Consider the following 21,816-nt stretch of genomic DNA (forward strand, 5'->3'; position numbering starts at 1 on the left):
TCTGGATAGCACCTCTTCCCTGTAGCGTGTCAACTGTACCACTCATCTTGGTGTCATCTGCAAACTTGCTGAGGATTCACTTGATCCCACTGTCCATGTCACCTACAAAGATGTTAAATAACACCAGTCCCGACACTGATCCCTGAGGAATGCCACTCGTCACCAGTCTCCACTTGGAAACTGAGCCATTGACCACAAGTCTGAGTGCAGCCATCCACCCAATTCCTTATCTAATGAGTGGTCCATCCATCAAATCCATTTTTTCTGCAATTTGGTGACCTGGGTGTCATACAGGACAGTATCAAATGCTTTGCACAAGTCCAGGTAGATTACATCAGTTTCTCTTTCTTCATCCTCTGATGATGTAACTCCATTATAAAAGGCCACCAAGCCTTTTATTCACTAAGCCTTAGATCTCTATAAACAGTTAAATGAAAATTGTATATATCTACATGCCAAACTGGCACAGACCCAATCAAATTGGGATTACAAAACACCATGAATTATTTCATACAGTACTTATCTTTTTCCTTTGTTGGTTAAAGTTGCTGATAACCACTCCAATGAAGAGATTCAGCATGAAGAAAGATCCAAAAATAATGAAAATCACAAAGTAAAAATACATAGGTAAGAATGCCTCAAATTCTGGCTCTTGATCTACCTGTTACAAAAAAAAAAAAAAAAAAGAAAAGAAAAAATATTAGTAAAAATTAGATAGTAACAGCTTTGTTATTTCCAAACTTTTTTTTTTTTTTTATTGTAAGGAAGAATACATTATTTTTTCATATTTAAACATTTATATGTGGAACAACAGTCTTGTTCTGTCTTGTAGCTCTCTGTAAAGGAAGATGCCAAATCTAGCTTTAGCAAATTACTTAAGTAATCGATAATAATTTCCAATCAGAAGGGATACTGCAAATGTCTGAATCAGAAAAACAACTCAGGCTGAAACATTTTGGTGGAGTTACCAACTCTTGAACACTATCCCAGACAAACAGCAATTTAAACTGCTAGCTTGCTATGATCAACTGTTCAAGCAAGGATCTTAGTTTTAATTAGCAGCTACTTCATGACTGGTACTTGAACAAAAATGGAAATAGCAAATGAAATTAAATATGTAAAAGTACATACTGTACTAATGAGAGTAAGAAACAGCACATAGAAATGGGGAATAGTAAGAATATCTAACATAGGGAACAAGCCTTCAGAAATACCTGCTAAACATGAAGGAAAATTTACTTCAAAGGCATAATCCCTCTAAGATCTCCTCAACTCTGTTCCTAAAAAAAGACTTGTATAAAACTTGCAACCTCTTGTGCAGCATCACTCTATTTCAACCCATTTTCTCTCTAAGAAATCTAAGTTCCAGGTATCTGGTATTCCAAGGACTTCTGTTTCACTGCATTGTGTAAAGCACTAATCTGAATGTATTTCTCATTTGATAATGCAAATAAAGCTGGAAGAAGTGACCTACCTCACGTGCATCCACTGCTGCATACATGATGTCCATCCAGCCTTTAAAAGTTGCCTGAAAATAATTACATCACTGAGTTTATTCTCATTAAAAGTAAATAAAAAAATTAAAATTAAAATAAAAGATGAGGTAGAGCTAACATAAATGTGTTTACAGTTGAAGAAAAGTGAGCAGTGTGCTACAAAAAAATGTTCTAATGATCTATTTAATTAGTAAAGAGAAACAAATTAAAAAAAAAAAAGGTGTGAACCCTGCTAAATCTCTTTTATTATTAATTTTTTTAAGCTTTTTTGTAAATTCTGTATTTCTTGGAAAACAATAAAAGTTTACGTTCAACTAGAAAGTATATCCTAAAAGACAGAAAATAAATTCTAAGACAAACATCAGTTTTAGCATTTCTGCAGGATTCTAGAAGGCTTTGAGGATGCAGGGCAAAGAACACCTAGATAGAACACGGGGAGAGGAAGCACTTCAAAAGGTGTTTCCATCATGTTCTTGTGGTACTAAGATCAGTAAGTTAGCATCCAGACACTTCATGACTTACATAATATCAGAAATACAAACAAACTGCATTGAGCTGTTTCTCTGTTCCCCAACACAGGACTAATTTTTACTCTAGATAATATGAGTACTTTAAATCCACGAACATTTCAGGCTTGGTATATTTATCAAAACTTCAATAAAAATCAAAAAGCCATGAAACAAAGTTGCATATGTAAGAGTGTACTTTATCAGGAACTCAGCAGCTTATAGGCATGAAAAATATTTATTTAAGCTAGAAAATATCATCACTTTCAGCAAGAAAAACAAGTGCAGTGGTGTCCTGTGGCTGAGCTGCTCTTTTCTTGAAGAAATTGAAGCTGAGTATATTTTTACAGAACTTACCACTTGGAGAAGAGCCAAGTATCCCATCCCAACATGATCAAAATTTACATCACTATTTGTCCATTTCCCACCATAGCTATTACAGTCACTTTTGTTGTGAATTTTAATGTTCTCTCCTGCCTCAAGCACGCATTTCCAAAATTTTTGTCCAAGTAGTTTTACTCCTACAATGTTAAACAGGAGCCAGAAGACAACACAGACGAGTAAAACGTTCAGGATCGAGGGGATAGCTCCCAAAAGTGCATTCACAACAACCTTAAATAAATAAAATGAATGAAAAGAAAGAATAACTTTTCACATTCAGTAGAACACCTTCCCTCTCCCCCGAAAACATTCGCTTTTTTTCTTTGGTATCTACTGAAGCTTCTCACTCACAGAAAAACTAGCAGATGACATATTTAAACCAACCCTCAGCTGACACCAAGCTTGTCTTAACATCTTGTGCTATCTTTCTTGTGATTCTGAGGAAGCAGAACAGATGGCAGCCAGAATCATCCTTGAGTAAAAGACGTACTTTAAAAAAAAATACTCCATAGTGGCTCTGGACCCTAAAAACAGGTATAGGAGAACAGGTTGTCCTCATATACTACCATGCCATAAATAATCCTCATTTATCTTAGAGAAGTTTTGTAAGAGAACAAGAGCTTGACCTCCACAACAAAATGAGCCTCACCGTTAGGAACTGACTGCAAACGGTACAAAAAGCAAAACAATTAAGTTTCCAAGATGACTGATTTTTTTTGGTTAGCTCTCTTCCTTCATTTAGGTTTGCTTGAGGACAAGGTGAATGCAAGACTGTGGTATGCATTAGATCTCTTACAGAAATGATACCTCTGAAAATGAGATTCCAGCTTTGAATGACTCTGCTGGTAACATTGGTGGATCTGACTCAAGTAGCAACAAAAATTCATGTTCAGGAATCCACCACTTTAATGCTGACAAGAAGGACCATGGTTGTTGCCGGTAGGAATTTTGGGATTATCTTCTATTTCTTTTCACCCCTTTTTGTCATTTTGTGGTGGGATATAATGAAGACTTCTCTGGAAATAGATCACTGCTAGAATTATGAGAAAATTCCAAGAATTTTATCTTGGCCTTGGATAATACTCACTAGAAGTACGTAATACACTAGGAACACACATCAGCTGTTCCAACCTAGATTATATTGTTCAGGGTCTCAGCCAGTCATGTTCTGATTTTTTTCCAAGGATGGAGATTGCACTACTTTTCTAGGCACACGATTACATCCTCATGACAATTATTTAATAGGAATATCACTCACTTCCAACTCATTCTCTCTCATCTTCCCAATGCAGTCCTATCAGAAAACTTTAGTTCAATTACCTGTAACTACGTAATTAAATACAACAATTAGTAGATCTGTTATCTAATTAGTTCTCAAGTGATCCTCCTTCTAATCTTCTCTTCCCCAGACATAACAAGCTATACCCTTCACCTTTTCAGCTACATTATTCAGATTGCTAATGAAGCTTTAAATAGTATGGAACCCAGGACTGAGCCATCAATAATGATTTAGCAATAGAACTTAACTTTTCACATTGAACTTAGCAGTTCAGCCAATTTCCATTTCAGTTCATCTACCCAAACCATGTTTAATCTCCATATGAGACCACAGATAACTTTTCCCTCCCTCAGACATCTTGCCATAGAGGACAATCAAGACAACTTTCATAAATTCACACTGGTTGTTTCCATCCGATTTCTTGTCCTTCATATTTGTAAGGAGAATTTGCTCAATAGCCATCCTGGAGCCTGACTTTAGCATCTCATCACATGCTGTAATCTAACATAGGTTAGATAACTTATATCACATTTTATTTCTTTCCACTGCCTTTAAATGCTCCAGATAGTCCGCTCAAAGCAGTTTCTAAGATTAAATAAGAAGAATCTCCTCTTCTGTTAAGAAAGTCCCACCCAATTTAAGTATGCAAAGGACTGCTCTCTGTCACATTCACCCAGAGCCGGGACCCTACCCAGAGATACCTGTCAAGATAAATTGATACAATCACAGCAGTTTAAAGAAGGGGAATTATGGAAAGGAGTTACAAAAAGTGAATGGTTTCAGCTGAAGCAATGAATTATTTAATTATTTTTTCCAGTTTCTAACTTCTTGTCTGAGGGAGGAAGGAAAAAATAAGAAAGGGCTGTAGTCATTACACTTTTAAGGACATAGAGATCAATAGAGAAACAGGTACAGTATCCTCCTTGTGTAACAGTTTGTTTGGGGTAATTGGACAAATGTTTTGCATGTCTAAAGTAATATAAGGAATGGGCTTCAGAAATGTACAAGTTAAAAAAAAAAAGTCTGTTTCTTCTGCAAATTGCATTGAAATTTTGGAAACGTGAAGAAATATTTAAGCAGTCTCATTGATGTACACCATAATTCATGGTATCAGCACACTATAATTGAATTTCCTTCTTTCATTTGTATTTATATATTTCTATGAAATTATTTTTGAAATGACAACCATCTGAACCATCTTAATGCTATTTCAAGTCCCCAGATAGAGATGTTATCTGATAAGAACTTCAAATGTACCTACTCCAAAACATACACACCCCTCCCAATATCCATACCTTTATCCCTTCAAATCTTGACAAAGCTCGGAGAGGCCGCAGTGCTCGGAGCGTCCTGAGAGACTTCAGGGCACTCTCAGAGGAACACTGTGAACTTTGTTGTGAATTTTTTCTTAGTCCCCAGGAAACACAAGAAAGCTGTGTTTATTGAATTGAAACTGAAGATTATTAACAGGCATTCAAAAGTTTACACCATTTCTGTTTGTAAACAATCACAGATCAGTGGTTATTATAGCTCTGATCAGTAAATCAAATGCTAATAATATTTACTCACAGCTATGCGTAATAGGTAATATAATTTTATTTTTTCAGACATTTTTCAAATAATGGCATTCTTTCATTTTAATTAACATATGTATGTTTTGCTTTTTTTTCAAAATCAGTTCTTGTAATACCTCAGAAGGTCAGTATAACAACAAAAATGGAACTATGGTAATTCCACAGAATATAAGGTTTGAAAGTATTATTCAAATAAATGATTCTCCTATTCTTTATAATTGTTCTCAGAAGCATATCTAGTAATTTAATCTCACGTCCATACCTTTGTAGAAAAAAAAGTATTTTTCAAAAGATAGACAGTCTGTATTTTAAATCCTCATAAGACAGAAACAGAGCTGAAAGCATTAGAAAAAATCTTTCAATAGTTAGGGTTTATGTTTTTTCCCCCACTGTTCATAATTTGTCTTTTTCTTCCTATCTGAATCTGTTATCTTCGTGTCTAGTCACTCGGTACTTTCATGCTCCTCCACTGTTTTGGTCACCTTCGCCATGAAAATTGCTGATCTGTAATTGCTAGAGTCATGCTTTACATTCTTTTTATACAATCATAGTTAGATTTTTCTGTTGAAATTTCTGAATATTCACAGTTGGGCTGGGATTGTTTAGTCTGGAGAAGAGGAGGCTCAGCAGAGACCTCACTGCACTCTACAGCTGCCTGAAGGGAGGCTGTGATGAAGAGAGAGGTTTGGCCTCTTCTTCCAGACAGCAAACAGGACCCAAGGAAATGGCCACAAGTTGTACCAGGGGAGATTTAAATTAGACAAAAGGAAAAACTTCTTCACTCAAAAAGTGGGCAGGAGCTGGAATGGCCTGCCCAGGGAGGTGGTAGTCACCAACCCTGACAGTATTCAACAGGCATCTGGATGAGGTGCTACGAGACATGGTTTAGTAGCTTAGTGGGTAGTAATGGTGATAGGAGGACAGTTGGACAAGATGATCTTGTAGGTCCTTTCCAACCCCGTGATTCTATGATTCTATAACTGCCAGGATTTATTCATCTAAATTGGTTCTCTTTTAAATAAGCAACTCTACTTTTTTCTGTTTCTGTATGATGGAGCTGCCAGCACTTCTGCATTTTTCTATCATCTTAATTAACTCATCTTAATTTCATTTCTGATTGCTAATTGCACTCTCTCTTTACAACAGAGAAGATTTATGTAACTGAGATAGTCCTCAACAACAGCAATACTCCATAAAACACTTTTAAGTAATTTATTTTCACCTACAATTTCCGTTTAAATTTATCCTACAGTTGCATTTGATTGCAATTCTTTTCAGCTTCTTGAAACTGTTTTTTACAATCAAGTTTAATTCCAATCCAATTTTCCATGTAGCTCTTGATATAGAAAAAAATCAAAATTCTAAATGTATGTTCAGTATAATACTTACACACACAATGATGAAGTCAAGCCAACACCATGTATTTGTGAAATAACTGTGCAAACCATAAGCTACCCATTTCAGAAGCATCTCCATAATAAAGATGTAAGTGAATACTATGTCAGCATACTCGAGGAGCTTTTTAATTGTTTTTCTTTCCTCAAGGTGAATATCTTCAAATGCCTGGAATTTCAGAATTCATTTTAAAGCTGTTTAGTAGTTTTACAGTAAATTATTTTAGAATTGCACAAGAATACAGTTTGGTTTATTCTATCTATTTAGAATTGCACAAAAATACAGTTTGGTTTATTCCATCCATTTCATGTTATGTTACTGGCAACATATTTTTATACGTAGAAATAAAAACCTAAATAATAAACAACATCATTTTCAAGTTGGTTGAAGAACTTTGGGTTATTTCTGTTCTAGATTTCTTCATTAAGCATCTGATGAGTGCCCAATATAGCTACCAAAAATCTTAGCTTCCCAAATAAGTAGATAATTTTTAAACTCTGAAATCCCTCATAGCTAAGTTTAAATTAAACACATTAACCAATAGCTTTCAGGCGTAAACCTTCTAAAGATGCCATCACTTTCAGTCAATCTGCAGAGCTGTAATACAGGTTTGAAAAAATACAACACACACCTTATCTGTTCCTTCCTGAAGTTTCGAATTTCTCACAAAACCCCTAACGTTACCTGCTGTCAGTAAGGGTTTTGGAAAATGCTTTGTTGTGTGATCACTTCATTGTCTTGTTCATTTGCCTTTTACAGATTTGCTGCTCTACCGATTTATTATAAGTTATTGACATTGCCACTCAATTTCCAATTCCTTTAACAGCTGCATTATTTCCTCACCAATCCTCTGGCAATGTCTTCATACTTCCTTTCATCCTTTAGTTCTCTATCATACTATCTCCATCTCCACTTTATGTCTCCTGTGCCAGTATTTTTAGTGATCTATCCACCTGTTCCCACTACCACCAGATGACAACCCTCCATTCAAAGTTTGAGAAATTGAATGAAATTTACCAGTGCTGCACTGCTCAATACTATTATAAAAATGATAAAATTTTCAAACCAGCTATGTTTGACAATTTTGTAGCAGGTTTTTCTAAATTTCCACCAAGTGCTGCCTGGAAACTTAGTGATATCCACACTGCAGCAAGGAAAACGTTTGACACAACCTGAAAAGAAAAAAAACAGCATATGAGCTTAATGGAAAATGTGGTGCCATAGAATGTAAAAATAGTATGAAGAGTGCACAAAGAATGTGCTGTTTCACTCATGTGACCTTGCTGTAGCCAGAATGATCTAAGCTGAAGAAAAGATCTGTAGGCATACAGAACTCCTTTTTATAATGTATTTCATACATGGAAAAAGCAGAGAAAGCTTTGTGTATACAAACACACAAGCATTCTATATGAAAAGCCATCATTGCTCTATAGAAAAACCCTTACTGGTTTTATTATCTTGCATTTATGCTTTTTACTATTGTAACAGAGATATGACGTTACTACTGGTTTAGTAAATTATTACTTTTATTCATCATTTCACTTGATCGCTCTGCACAGATATTGCAATAAGCTTCTGCTCACTATTTTGCACACCCTTCTTTCATCTTCAAAGGCAACATGATTGAAACATGACAGTCCACTCAGTCTAAGGAGCTGCTGAGGCAATTAAATATAGATGTCCACTGGGATAAACCGTACAGTCTATTAAATTCCATTGGATGCACTGACTGGATATTCACCCACTGCACTGAGATTTCAGACAGATTTAGTTGAAATGCCACTTCAGATACCAGAAGTCAAGATGTATATCCTGGCTGACCCCCATCTGCCCCTTCAGAAGTGCTTTAAATGCCCTCACTCACATATACTTGACTACAGCCTGGTGTCACAATCTAAGCATGAATCACACTCCAAAGACAGCATTTCACAGCCTAAACACAGGTGTTTAGATCCATTTTAAGCTCACTGGGGTACCCTATAGTGCCTGTGTCATTTCTGCCAGCTCTATGCAGTTATCATGGGTACTCTCAGGCATTCCATACAGAACTAAATGCTTGTGTTCAGGCATCTCAGTCCTGCTCCAGTGGTGTGCTGGCTCTGGCTATATTTATTTGACTTTTTATTTGTTCAAATTGCTCAGGAGAATGACATCTGCCAATCTGGAAACATTCTAAACAGATATCTTTAGAATACTAGTTCATTTGGTATCCCTGTGATACATAAGATATACTTACTTTCTGGGCAACAGTCCTTAGGTACATGTGTTTTTTTAGGCAGGGGATACAGCTCTATAAGAGTGACTGGGTCCACAGTGCTGGCTTCAGAATAGCTACCAACATCAAATCCCTGCAGAGAAGAAGGGAAAGAAGAGAATTTATTTGTTTTTTCCTTAATAAAGACATTTAAAGCACATTTGAAATAAATAAAATCCCCCTCTCCTTCAAATAAAGGAATAAATAAAACTGAAGTCGTTATGGAAAACAAGCATAAATCAGCCCAAAAGCGTAAGTGCCCTATCTGAAGGCAAGGCATAGGGACAGGTACAGGAATAAGAAGCCAGGAAAAGGGAGGACTGTCTCTTTTGACAGCCATGATGGTCTACACTAACTTAAGTTCACTGACGTAGTCAAAAATGTAATGATTTAAACCCACAGGAATTTTACTACTTTCGATACCAGGTATTTACATTTATATAATTAAGTAATTTACACCAAATAAAAGTCCAGGGAATTTTATCTAAAACCAGCAAATCTTAAAGTGCTTGGATTTCTGGAGGTAATGATCCAGAATTACTGAATTCCCATTTTGTTTTTGGGTGGTAAGCTACAAATATTCACCTTTTTTTGCTTTTTTTTTTTTTTTTAATTCATGTGGAACTACACTGTGTTAGCTAAGCTAAAAGCTAAAGCTTCTAGATCAGAAGCTACTTGAGTGAACCCCTTTTAGAGAATAAACTTTTACACTGAAGGATGATAGCAAACAGTTACCTGATGAGTATATCAACTGAATTTAAAGAGTGCTCCTTGCTTAATTTCTGTTCACTTGTAGAAAGTAATATATTTAGTTACACAGTCAGCAATGGCTGTTCATGAGACACAAAGCCCCATGTTTTAGTGGGCATGGTGGTGATGGGTTGACAGTTGGTCTAGATGACCTTAGTGGTCTTGCTAACCTTTACAATTCTATGATTTATGTTATAAATTTCTGTCACAAAGCACCACCTTTTGTGCAATTAAGACTTTGGAAAATGCTTGTTCTGTTATTGCTGAATCAGAATGAAAATATTAATCCCTAGAACACTCCAAAAGATAGTAACTGCTACAAATACCTCTTCTTGCTCTTTCTTTTTGTACATTTCTGAAGTCCAAGAAATCTCACTCAGACGACTTGAGTTTCGGCATTGTTCTCTGTGTCTCAATCTGTCTTCCTAAATGAAGTAATGCAAAACAATTGATTTGCCACCCTTTTCTTCCTGAGAGTCGTTCTTGAAGGAATAAATATTTAACAGAATATAAAGCATCCACAAAATTAAGCATGTCTGTCTTTTTATAGAGAATTATATAATACCTATTGAAGGTATGTAAAAAGTGTTTTTTCCTCAATTCAAACACTTTGGTCCTGTGGTTATACTGTGAAAGTGTATCATTTCTTGAGATGTACATTTATCCCAGTGATGGGTTTCTGTATCCACTGTAGTGGCTCAGCTGCAATCTCTGCAGCTGCATCCCAGTAGACTCCTCTTTCTGTCTGGAGACAGAAGAGCTCAGTGATCCCTAACAGCTTTCAGCCCTCTTATTGATGTAAAATGAAGACAGTACAAAACATGTAAAATAACCCATAATCCAATCCAAAACATATTTCAAATTGTCAAAGACGACTCTAAGGCGATCAACAATTTCTGCTTCCTTGAAAATTTGCCCAAATATAAGACAATGTCTCCTCTTGTGATCAAAAATATAGGAAATGAATTCTAGAAGTCCACCTAGACACTGATCATATAACAATCTAAGCAAGATCAGCATCTGCTCTTCATATTTTTGCCATGGCATAATGCTAAGTTACTGCATTTTGAGCCCAAGGATCATAAGCTACTCTAAGATGCTTTCTACCTTACTTTATGCAAATAACTTTCAAAGAAGTTCTTTCTTTCACAGCCTTAGCCAGTTTCTATTGGTACATCCTTCACGCAAAATGTCCGAGAAGGTTTTGCAATGTTTCTATTGGTTCACCTTTTGGCAAAAGACTGCAGAGAAGTTATATGTATTTAGGTATCTGCATTTAAGCTCATTCCTGCCCTTTGCAACAAAATTATGATATGCAAAAGAGAATCTAAAATATCACAGAGGAGAACAAGGGATCAAAAAACCTCAAACTCATAAATGTTGGTTTGGTCTTTTGTTTGTTTGTTTTTACAGTGAAGCTCTTATTTGCATTTGTTTTGGCTTCCATACAACTGAGAAGCAATATATGAGCACTACAACTAGAGACCTGTCTTCCAAAATATCCAGATGCTATTAATAAAGCGAAGGAGAAAAAAGAAGAATGTCTGTCTTCATAAAACTTCATTTAGCAATTGACAATAATAAAATGAAATAAAATAGCTATAAAGAGATTTACAGCTAACCACTGAGGAAAATAATGAAAAAGTAGATATCCAACTTCTCCTGCTGAATAACTGAGATTGCTTAATAGCTCTTGCATTTTGAAGCTACTAGAAGAACAAAAAGAAAAACTGTGGAAATGACAGAAGAAATAACATTTACAACACCACCTTAAAGACTGAATTTGCAGATGCAAGTTACAGTACATTTTCTATCATTAATATTTCTTACCCATTTTCTGTATTCTCTTTCTGTGTATACACACTGCTCATCATCACCTTCATCGGTATAAGTTTCTGGTACTGCAAGGGGAATGTGGCTACTATGGTAGTTTAAAGAGTCTTCATATTTCCTTTCTACTGAAGAACTCTCTTCATTATAACATCCAATGTCAAAGCAACTGTTGTCCATATCCTTTCCGACATCTGTCATAGCATAGTTATTTTTCTCTAAGTCTTTGAAAGAACTTTTCACCAAAGTCTTCTTCTTGGCTGTTGTTTTGTTGCTTCGTTCCATCGTTTTGCCACATTTATCCAAAATTCTCAATTTCACAGACTGTAGGCCCTTACGAATCCGTGCAATGGCAATCTCACATTTACTCTGTTTTTCAGCTTCCCCTTGTCCCAGTGAGGAGTCAGTATTGAAAGAACTCAGCAGCAGGGCAATGAATAGGTTGAGCACCTTGAAGGAAATAAAGTAAGCTGAAGACACTACTACTTCTAACAGAAATAAATAAGTAAACAAAAAGATCAGAAAACCCTCCTTAGGCAAATAAATAAATAAAAATCTCTCTTTCATCAACCACTGTTATCAAATTGAGTGTATGAACAAAATTTCTTCTTCCAGTGAGTAACAGAATGAGAATGAATGCTCACTGTAATGGAGTGTTTTACCAAAGCATATACTTATGTATTATGCTTCTAAAAAGGTATGCAAAGATGCAGAAAGTTTTAGCTTTATGCAAGATGGACAAATGGGAAGAAAAATCTAACTCATAGATTAAAATGAGTCTAAATCATGCAGTCTAGAAAATCTGGGAACTGTAGCCTTTTGAGCTTTAAGGGTAAGTTGATAAGCATTAAAAGCAGTTCTGTTGTTTGACCTTAGCAGCACAAAAGATGAAGGAAGCAAATTACCACTGAATTATGGAAAGTGCTGCATGTCTGTGCTCTTATTAGAATGAATCATTTTGTGTATTTTAGTTATTGGCTACTTCTTGTGTGAGAAAGACATGGAAAGAAATGAAAAATAGAAAATAAAAACCATAGAAACCAGCTAACATCCAGAAAACTGAAATGTAGGAGTACTCTTCAAATGATAATGTTTACCCATGGGAAAAAGATGCCCATGTAACTTGGTTCAGTAGGGATGAAAAACAGCTTGAAACTCACCACTAAGTTTCCTATCACCAGGACTAGCAAGAAAATGGGAAGACACAGCGCTTGTCCAGCCACTTCCATACATTCCCACATGGTTTCAATCCATTCTCCACATAGTATTCGAAATATGACCAGGAATGAATGATAAAAATCCTTCATATGCCAGCGTAAGTTCTTGGTAGTACTTATTTTATGGAAGTTAGCATCGTAACATTTGCCCAGAACCTGCTTTCCTACTACAGCAAAAATAAATACAGTGATAATCAAAACCAGAGTGAGGTTACCCAGTGCACCAACTGAGTTTAGAATTATTTTCATAAGAGTATTTAAGGCTGGCCACATCTTTGCCAATTTGAAGATCCTGAGCTGCAAGTAAAACAAAAGGGAAAAATGAGTGGCAGAACAGTGCACAAACAGCACAACACAAACCCAAAAACAGATCCTGCGTTTATCATGCTGCCTTTACTGCCAAATTCAACATCACCCACCATAATTCATCCCCCCACATAAAGGTTTTTAGCTGCTCAGATCCAAAAGTATTCTACGCAAGTTCAGATATAATTCTGAATTCACAGCAAGGGTGTAGTAAAAAAAAAATAATAATAATAAAAAATGACATTATACATAGATATCTGAGAGATAGCCCTTTATCTAAGAAACTGGAAAGCCAGTTCCTAAATCTAAGCCTTGAGAAAAGCCATGTTATTTGAGAAAAGCCATATTGTATCTAGGAAAAGACATGTAGTGAAGGTACCTTTGCTATCTTTAAGCTCAGATAATGCATTTTTCTTATCTGAAAATGTAAAATGTAGTTGATCAATGACACTCTATGAACCTAACAGAGAAGTGGTGAACTCACTGCTAAATCAAATCTCTAAGGGGGAGCACTGCCAGAGTATTTGTAGTATCCCATATACACAATATAATATTACATATATTCTTTGCCACGCATCTAATATTCATTCCAATTTAACATTCATGTTAGCTTATTATTTGCTTACAAAGAAAACAATAAAATGATTTGAGGGTATTTCCACTGTAATGTTTTCACAAATCTATACAATGCAAGTACTTCTAAAAAAGAATACAAACATAATTACCAGCCTGAAAAATGTCAGATTTTCATGAAAGCTTATTAGGCCAATCATCACAACTATACTATCAAAAATATTCCATTTTTGCTGAAAGTAGTAGTATGGATCTAGGGCGATGATTTTCAAGACCATTTCTGCTGTAAAAATCACGGTGAAAACCTGGAAAAAGAAATTCACCATAAAGTCACTGAAAATGTATGTCTCTTTATGAGACTGATCCAGTCAGTCTGGAGCTATAACTCCATTCTTGATCTGTGGGTGACCTAACTTACCTTGTCACTTATACAAATCAATCTTTTTTCAGAAGCATACATGCCTGGGTGTTCCAGAGCCATGAAAAAAGTATTCACTATAATGGAAATCATGATTATGAAATCGACAAGTGGATCCAAAGCTATCAATTGCACCTTCCCTTTGACTGCTCTCCAGAATGGGCAACAGTTCCAAATCAGATACTTCTGACCAAGACGTTTCCAAACTGAAGCGAATCTCGCCTTCGAATTTTGCTTCTCTAAATGATAAAAGTGACATACAAATAATCTCACAATATGAAGAAAAAGACCAACACTGATATTTACTTTATACACCGCCTACTCACAGGCTAATTAAAGGTCATAAGCAACAAATTACATGATTACAGAAACAGGTGATATTACTCACCTGTTCATATTGTCATTATCCTGGGAGATGAGAACATACCTGCTCTAAGGAGAAAAAACTTGCTGTATTTGGGAAAACATACAAATTGTTTTCTGTCAGTTGTACCCTCATGGTCACAGATGCAGACAAGAGCCCACTGCCATCTTCTTCAAAACACTGTCCCACATTCTTGAAAACTGATAATAACTTTCCCTTTAAATCTTCTCTTCCTCATGCTGAATCAGCTCAGCAAGTGTTCCAGTCCTTAGCTGTCTTAGTGGCACTCTGCTGAACATAAGCTAGTTCTCCAAGGTATTCCCTATAAGGGAGGGAACTAAAACTGGGTACAGTATGTTGTCTAAGAAGTGTTTAATTAAGGGTAATAATCATTCTTCTCAGTCTCCTGGCTGTGCTTCCTTTAATACAGTTCAGAACGCTGTTAGCCACCCCTGCTGAACTCATGCTCAGCTTGCTGCCCAAAAGGACTCCAAGGGCTTGTTCTGCAGAGCTGCTTCTCAGGCAATCAGCTAGCTTCCAGTTTATACTGTTGCAAAAGATTCTTGCATTTATGTAGAAGTCTGTCCTTGTTGAATTTTTGTAAGGTTTTTGTTGGCCTGTTTCATCAGTCTGCCTAGGTCCCTTACCCTGCCTGTATCAACAAGTCTCCCCCAGTTTGGTGTCATCTGTGAATTTTAAGAGCAAGTACTCTATTGCCTCCTCCAGGTCACTGATGAAAACAGTAGAACAGAAAGGATCCTAAGCTACAACTCCGTGGTACTCTATTTGCTTACCTAAGCCAAAGCAGAATACATCATGCCCTCCAGACTCTCAAAGCCCAAGAATCCAGCCAGTTCTCTGATCAGCTGGCTGCTCACCTATGCAGACCTTAACATCCCAACAGGGATACAAAAATACTGTGGAAAGCCTTACTAAAGACAGTAAAGTGACAACATTGCTCTCCTCTCAGCCACAAATCTGAGTGACTGTATTGTGCAGAGCAATCAGGTGTGATTTAGCCTTGGCAGTTTCAAGTTACAGTTGCAGTTATGTGAGATCTGAGAATATTAAATTCATTGAAACTTACATTTTAATTTCCCCTACTGAATATTAAACAATATTAAACAATTGCTCATGATATTTTGTCCTCTTTGGTCAAGGTACACAATCAGAGTTGAAAAAAATGCTGAAGAATTAATGACTTACTCATGTTATCTGTAATAACAGTGGCTGCACTCATCAACCTCTGTCTCCGATAGGGATCATTAATAGAGTCCATTGACAACTCATAAGACAATAGGATCTGCCTCTTTGGTTAGAAAGACAACAAAAACAGTATAACAAGACAATATGAATAAATGTTTGCAAATGTAAAATTATTCACAGCATAATATAAATGTACAGTTAAAGTATTTAAAATTTGTTTTAAATATACACTCTAATGAAGCCTTACCTTGCTGAAGGAATGGAATATAAGACAAAACAAGAAAATATCATGTGAACACAAGGACATGTCATTAAAAATGCTAATACTTGTTTCCTTCTGAAAATAAAATCTAGCTAAGAATAATTTTGCCATTATAAAATGCATATAATCATATAAAGTAAGAAACCTTAACAGGAGAGCAAGGGAAAAAAGAATAATTCCAAACTTTCTTGAGACAGATAATAGGAACACACAAAAAGACGACCAAAGATCAGTTTGAATAACTGGTTATTAAACTATTTCTAATAAATGACAAACATTAATTAATGTTAATAATAGCTATTTAGTCAGTGAGAATTATTGGTTTCCTCATCCACTTTAAGCCTATCAAGAACATCAAACTGCTTAAAGCTAGGAATGGGACAACTTCAGTTTTCATGAGAAGTTACAGAATGCTGACCTCAGTGTTCCTGATACACACTGAGAAACAGCCAGGCCAATACCTGCATCTTACAAAATACTAATTACAGAGAAAGATTATATTCCTGACACATAAACTACGTACACATACCCCCAGTGCATATGCAATCTTTAAAGATTACACTGTTGTAAAACAGGTTATAAAGAATAGGTGGCAATCTTTGAGGTAGACAAAACCAGAAAGAAGGAAGATTCCAGCATTAGGTAGGATGGAATTAGAGCTATCAGCTAGTAAAGAGTTACTGACTGACCAGATCACAATACACAGTGTTAGTGATCATTTTCTGCACAACAATTCAGGTAACTTCCTTTAAGAGGAGGATATGCAACCAAAGATATGCAATATCATCACTTCAGACTTTCACCGTAAGAAGATTCTTACAACATATTCCATAAAACTATTATTAAGAGAATTAAACTGATATCCTTAGCCCTAGCGGTTTAATATTAATTAATTTCTTTTTTGTTCTTTGGTATTTTAATGACTTCAAAGCTAAGCAAAACTTAGCTGATAGAACAGTCATAAAATAGACGTGTGAAATTAATTTGTAATAGAGTGCTAAAATGTTCTTTCAGTCTCTGTTTTTTCAGAATCTAAAAAACCCAATTAGATCATTTTAGTCATATCCGAGTTACCAGGGCAACTTGTCCTTTCATTTCTTTCTGTAATATTTGGTCTCTCCTGTAATGTTCCTTTCTGCAATATTTGTAATATTGAGAAACCTCTAAAATTCATGTGCTTTCCTGAATAAAGTTTCCAAAGTCTCTGTTTCTGAAATTCCTGTCTGTTCACAAATTCCCAGAGCCTAAGTCTTTAGGAAGGTTAAGAACATCCATCAAAACTAAGCTGTTTACCATTGCTCTTCTCCTTTTAACCAAATTAAACACCTGGTTATGGGAAGACCTCTGATAAACTAGTATTTAAAATAGGAAAAGGCTCTAGAAAGATGATCCTTCCAGTTCTTACGGATTAGGATGATGTTCTTTTCTGAAGTTTTCTACCTGATCCACTTTTTTCTCTTTGTTTTGGCATCTTTAGCCTTTTCTTACAATTAACAAAGTATATATTGAAGAGTCCTCAGTTTTAGCAGAGGCTGCAGGACCATTAGGTTGCATTAACATGAAACAAACTGGCACTGTCTTAGAGTTGTGGATTACAGAATCACAGAATTGCAGGGGTCCCTTCTCTAATGTTTCTTTCTGCAATATTTATAATATTGATAAATCTCTAAATGAAGGAAAGTAAGGAAAGACTTTCTGCTCAAACAGCCATATCACATGCAAGTCTAATGAATATATCCTGTATTTTGAATAACTTACCAGCTTCTTGTGGCAATGATCAGGCTGTGAACGAAACATACTTTCTTCATTATTTTGATCACCCACAATTAAACTTTGTCTTGAAACAGGCTTTTCTCCACCCATCTCTTTTTCTTGCGATTTTCCTAAGCCAGCAACTGACATTTCAGATTCAACATGGGAGGCTTTATTACTCTCTCCAGAAGACAACATCTGGAAATGAAGCAACAAAAAGTATGTCTATTAATACAAGACAAATAAACAGACTAGGATCATACACTGTATAATTAGCACAGAATCATAGAATCATCACAGTTGGAAAAGACCACCAAGATCACCAAGTCCAACCATCAACTACCATGCCCATTAAACCACGTCCCTCAATGCCACTCAGTGCCTCCTCATATCAATTATTACATGTCTACATGTTCTTCATTAACAATTTTTACCTTTTGGATACCAAACTACTGTAAAGGGGTTTGAGTTGCATTCTGTATTCTTAAGACTGAAAAGATAAAAGCAGGGTTAGTTCTCAGCTACCATAATTTAAGCTTGTCCCTGTCACTTTAGCTGTTGTATTCCATATCTGAATTACAGAATATTAAGGCGTATTGTTTTACTCTCCCTTTTCTCACTTCAGACCTTGAGCATAATGACAACAGAAGAATCAGGGTTCAAACTACATCCTAAAATATTAAATCTTTCTTTACTAAGTAAACTTGGAAAGCTCAAATTTCAGTCATAGAAATAGAACAGGCTTATCCACAGCTCTGGAGAAGAAATTCGGTACAGTAGTGATGCTTTTCATCTTAACAATAAAATGGGACAGTTGCTATGGAAAATTTTTAAGTCCTCTTACAAGTCTGACTTTTTTGATTGCTAGCTGCAAATTAGAGGTATCTTTCATTAAATTCAGAGGATAAATGATACCTTACCAATGATTTTCAATCTGTATTTTTGCTTCAGCTGAGAGCTTAACTTGTCAGGAATAAAATAAAACAAGGTCCCAAGTCGCTACAAGCCAGGAAATTAAAGAATCTAGGCAATACTATGCCAAGAAGAAGAGGAAAATATAAATCTGTAGCGTGTCAAAACCAACAGCAAAGAAACTAATGCAGTTTCTGGATGCCCCTTTACATGAACATGGAACTGATGGTACTAGCCTGGCAAAGACCGTCTATCCTGCTCTTGTCAACTGGTAGACATTCTGTGTGCAGTCATTCAAAAAGAGCTCAGCTGAACACAGTGGCTCTCAGAAAGTGGGTATTCTTACACAATCCTGAAATCCATCTGCATTCCAAAATCAATCTCAAGAAATTAAAGAAATGTCAACTTTCCTCATGGATGCATGTATCTCTACCTGTACTTCATTTGTCAGACTATGCAGTAATAGAAAAGAGAGTTTGTTATATCCAAGGATATAAGAAAAAATATATCTTTTATTCTGTATTATATACAACAATTTACAAACCTGTTCTTTCTCTAAAATTTTTTTAGCATCCTGAAGTAATTTTTCCTTTGCCTGTGTTTCAGCAAGAGTAGCTCTGTTCTGCTCTTCATATGCCATCGTTACTACAGCCAATATCAGGTTGAAGAGATAAAATGAGCATAAAAAGATGACAGCTATAAAAAATAAAATGTAGCTTTTCCCAGATGAACGGATTGTCTATGAGAAAAAAAGGAAAGGTCATAACAGATTCTTAAAATACAAACATTTGCAGCAGGATTACAAATTAGCAACTTATTTTCCTATACAATGCAAGAGGTCAAGATACTGCACTGTTTCTTGACAGAATAGCTGGATCTACCTCTGGTCTAGGTTATGCAGAGGGTCTAGGAATACGTCTAATCAGGAGTCCATATGGCCTCAAGTAAATAAATTGTAGATCTTAAAAACTCTGATAATACAATGTATTTCTATTCAAGCATTCATAAGGATGCTCTATATGGCTCAGAAGAAGAATGAACACAATTTTTTATTAAAATTAAATGAAGTAATTCTCAACAAAATCAGGCAAATGATCAGAGTTTAAGTTATGATAAGGCAACTTCAGCTGTAAAGTGATATACGGGTGACTACAGAAGAAATTACTGAAAATAACAAGAAGGCAAGCTAGAATTAATTAAAAATTCTAAAATACGCTATCATTAGTTAATAAGAGGCAATAATTAGAGTGCTTACTCTTACTTTTTTTTAAATAGCAATGGAAAAGATAGTTAAAAAATCTCTGAGACATTAGAAAACAAAAACCACATGACCTTGAAAAGGCAGAAAGAATACACAACTGTTTAGGTTGGAAAAGAACTTCAAGATCATCTAGTACTACCATCCACCCAATTTTACACATCCACTGTGTCCCCAACAGCAACATTCGAGTGTCCTAAATACCTCCAGGGACAGGGAATCCACCATTTCACTGGGCAGCCCATTCCAATGCTTGACAATCCTTTTTATGAAGAAATTCTTCCTGATATCCAGTTTAAACCTGCCCTAGTGCAACTTGAGGCTGTAGTCTCATACCCTACCACTTGCCATTTAGAAAAGAGAACAACCCCTACCTCGCTACAACCTCATTTCAGAGACTTGTAGAGAGTGATAAGGCCACCTTTTTCTTCACAGTAAACAAGCCCAGTTCCCCCAGCCGCTCCTCTTAAGCCTTGTTTTCTATCTTTGTACCATCAACAACTTTCTTGCTCTTCCCTGGACATGCTTGAGTAACCCAGTATCCTTCTTGTAGTGAGAGGCCCAAAGCCTGAGGTGCAGCCTCAGGCTTTGGGCCTGTGCCAGTACAAAGGCACGACCACCTCCTGCTCCTGCTGGTTGCACTCTTTTTGATGCAAACCAGAATGCCACTGGCCTCTTGGCCATCTGGGCACACTTCTGGCTTGAGTTCAGCTGGCTGGTTACCAGCATCTCCATATGCTTGGAGATATGTACTTGGAAGCTTTCCAGCCACCCTTCTCAAGCCCATATTACAAAATGGAGTTGTTGTGATCAAAGTGTAGAACTTGGCACTGGATCTTGTTGAATGTCATGAGACTCGGTGCAACCCATCAATCCAGCCTACCCAGATCTCTTCTGCAGAGCCTTCCTACCATGAGGCAGATCAACAGTCCTACCCAAGTTGGTGTCATCTGCAGATGTATCCATTAAAAAAAAAATTCAATAGAAATTGCTGAAGAGATGTTAAAGTGAAGCATACAAAAACTACAGAACAAGGCAGAAGATAATTCTCTTCTAGCACAGACACTTATAGGTATAATAGATCCAGAAAGATCTCTGCATACAATTTCTGTATGGTTTATGTTAAAAACAAAACAAAACAAAACAATCCAGACCTTAAAAGTTACAAATAAAACATAAAAGGCTGCGTTTTTTTTTTTAGTACCAGTTATCAAAATACTCTCTGAAATCTAAGTGTATTTGTTCTGAGCCAAAAGGTTTGATGAGGAGTCAGGATTTAGAGAAAAAGAGAGTATGCAAGTCCTCACAGCTCCTTCAGCAGTAGGGAACGCACTAGCTGGACCTATAATACATCCCCAATCCTTTGCTAGTGCCATGATTAAAATACTTATTTACTGCTCACTGTTCTAAGCGTGTTCTCCAACAAAACTATGAGCACTCATGTTAAGAATGCTGCCATTTAGGTCACTTGCAGAAAGTGTTACAACTTAGCCAACTGAAGCTTCTTCCTTAATATTAGTTCTAAAACAAGTTTTCTATCAGTAATGTTAAAATAGGTGCAGATTTTTCTACTGAACTAAACCTCTGAACTAGAACTCTGAACTAAAGTCAACGTAGCAGGTAATGAAAGTACCTACTTGTCTGTACAGACGCTCCCAGGAATCCTGTGTCATCAGACGGAACAAAGAAAGGAAGGCCCAGCCAAAATGATCAAAACTTGTGTAGCCAAAGTCAGGATTGTTCCCATGTTTCAAACATGTGTAGTTTTCAGGGCACTCATCTCTAAATAAAGAGAACAATATTTACACTTGCAGTATTAGAATATACTGTAATGCACTCTAGTTCACAATACCATGTACAGATTTGTTCAGCTCATCTGAAACTCCAGTTTCGTTGATCATAGAATGGCCTGGGTTGAAAAGGACCTCAAAGATCTAGTTTCAACCCCCCTGCCATAGGCAGGGTAGCCAACCACCAGACCAGGCTGCCCAGAGAAAGCGTGGATGCTCCATCCCTGGAGGTGCCAAGGCCAGGCTGGATAGAGCCCTGGGCAGTCTGATCCAGTAGGGCACAAACAGAACAG

At 36.3% G+C, this 21,816-nt stretch overlaps 1 protein-coding gene across 1 annotated transcript in view; it reads right to left on the reverse strand.

Moving 5' to 3' along the window:
• Positions 1 to 21,816, reverse strand: part of LOC116238226 (sodium channel protein type 5 subunit alpha-like) — a 51,667-nt gene that overhangs the window by 5,380 nt on the left and 24,471 nt on the right. Inside the window, exons 15-30 of the mRNA XM_090143203.1 lie at positions 21,371 to 21,515; positions 19,020 to 19,214; positions 17,570 to 17,761; positions 15,550 to 15,652; positions 13,980 to 14,218; positions 13,714 to 13,866; positions 12,626 to 12,979; positions 11,466 to 11,915; positions 9,962 to 10,060; positions 8,868 to 8,979; positions 7,649 to 7,803; positions 6,626 to 6,799; positions 4,958 to 5,095; positions 2,360 to 2,614; positions 1,471 to 1,528; positions 524 to 657 (exon numbers count right to left, since the gene is read on the reverse strand). Coding sequence (XP_089999329.1) covers positions 524 to 657; positions 1,471 to 1,528; positions 2,360 to 2,614; positions 4,958 to 5,095; positions 6,626 to 6,799; positions 7,649 to 7,803; positions 8,868 to 8,979; positions 9,962 to 10,060; positions 11,466 to 11,915; positions 12,626 to 12,979; positions 13,714 to 13,866; positions 13,980 to 14,218; positions 15,550 to 15,652; positions 17,570 to 17,761; positions 19,020 to 19,214; positions 21,371 to 21,515 — 2,956 coding nt within the window. The remainder of the gene's footprint in view (positions 1 to 523; positions 658 to 1,470; positions 1,529 to 2,359; positions 2,615 to 4,957; positions 5,096 to 6,625; positions 6,800 to 7,648; positions 7,804 to 8,867; positions 8,980 to 9,961; positions 10,061 to 11,465; positions 11,916 to 12,625; positions 12,980 to 13,713; positions 13,867 to 13,979; positions 14,219 to 15,549; positions 15,653 to 17,569; positions 17,762 to 19,019; positions 19,215 to 21,370; positions 21,516 to 21,816) is intronic.

Source organism: Phasianus colchicus, chromosome 6 (assembly GCF_987193195.1).
Source record: "Phasianus colchicus chromosome 6, bPhaCol1.hap1.1, whole genome shotgun sequence".
Taxonomy (NCBI): domain Eukaryota; kingdom Metazoa; phylum Chordata; class Aves; order Galliformes; family Phasianidae; genus Phasianus; species Phasianus colchicus.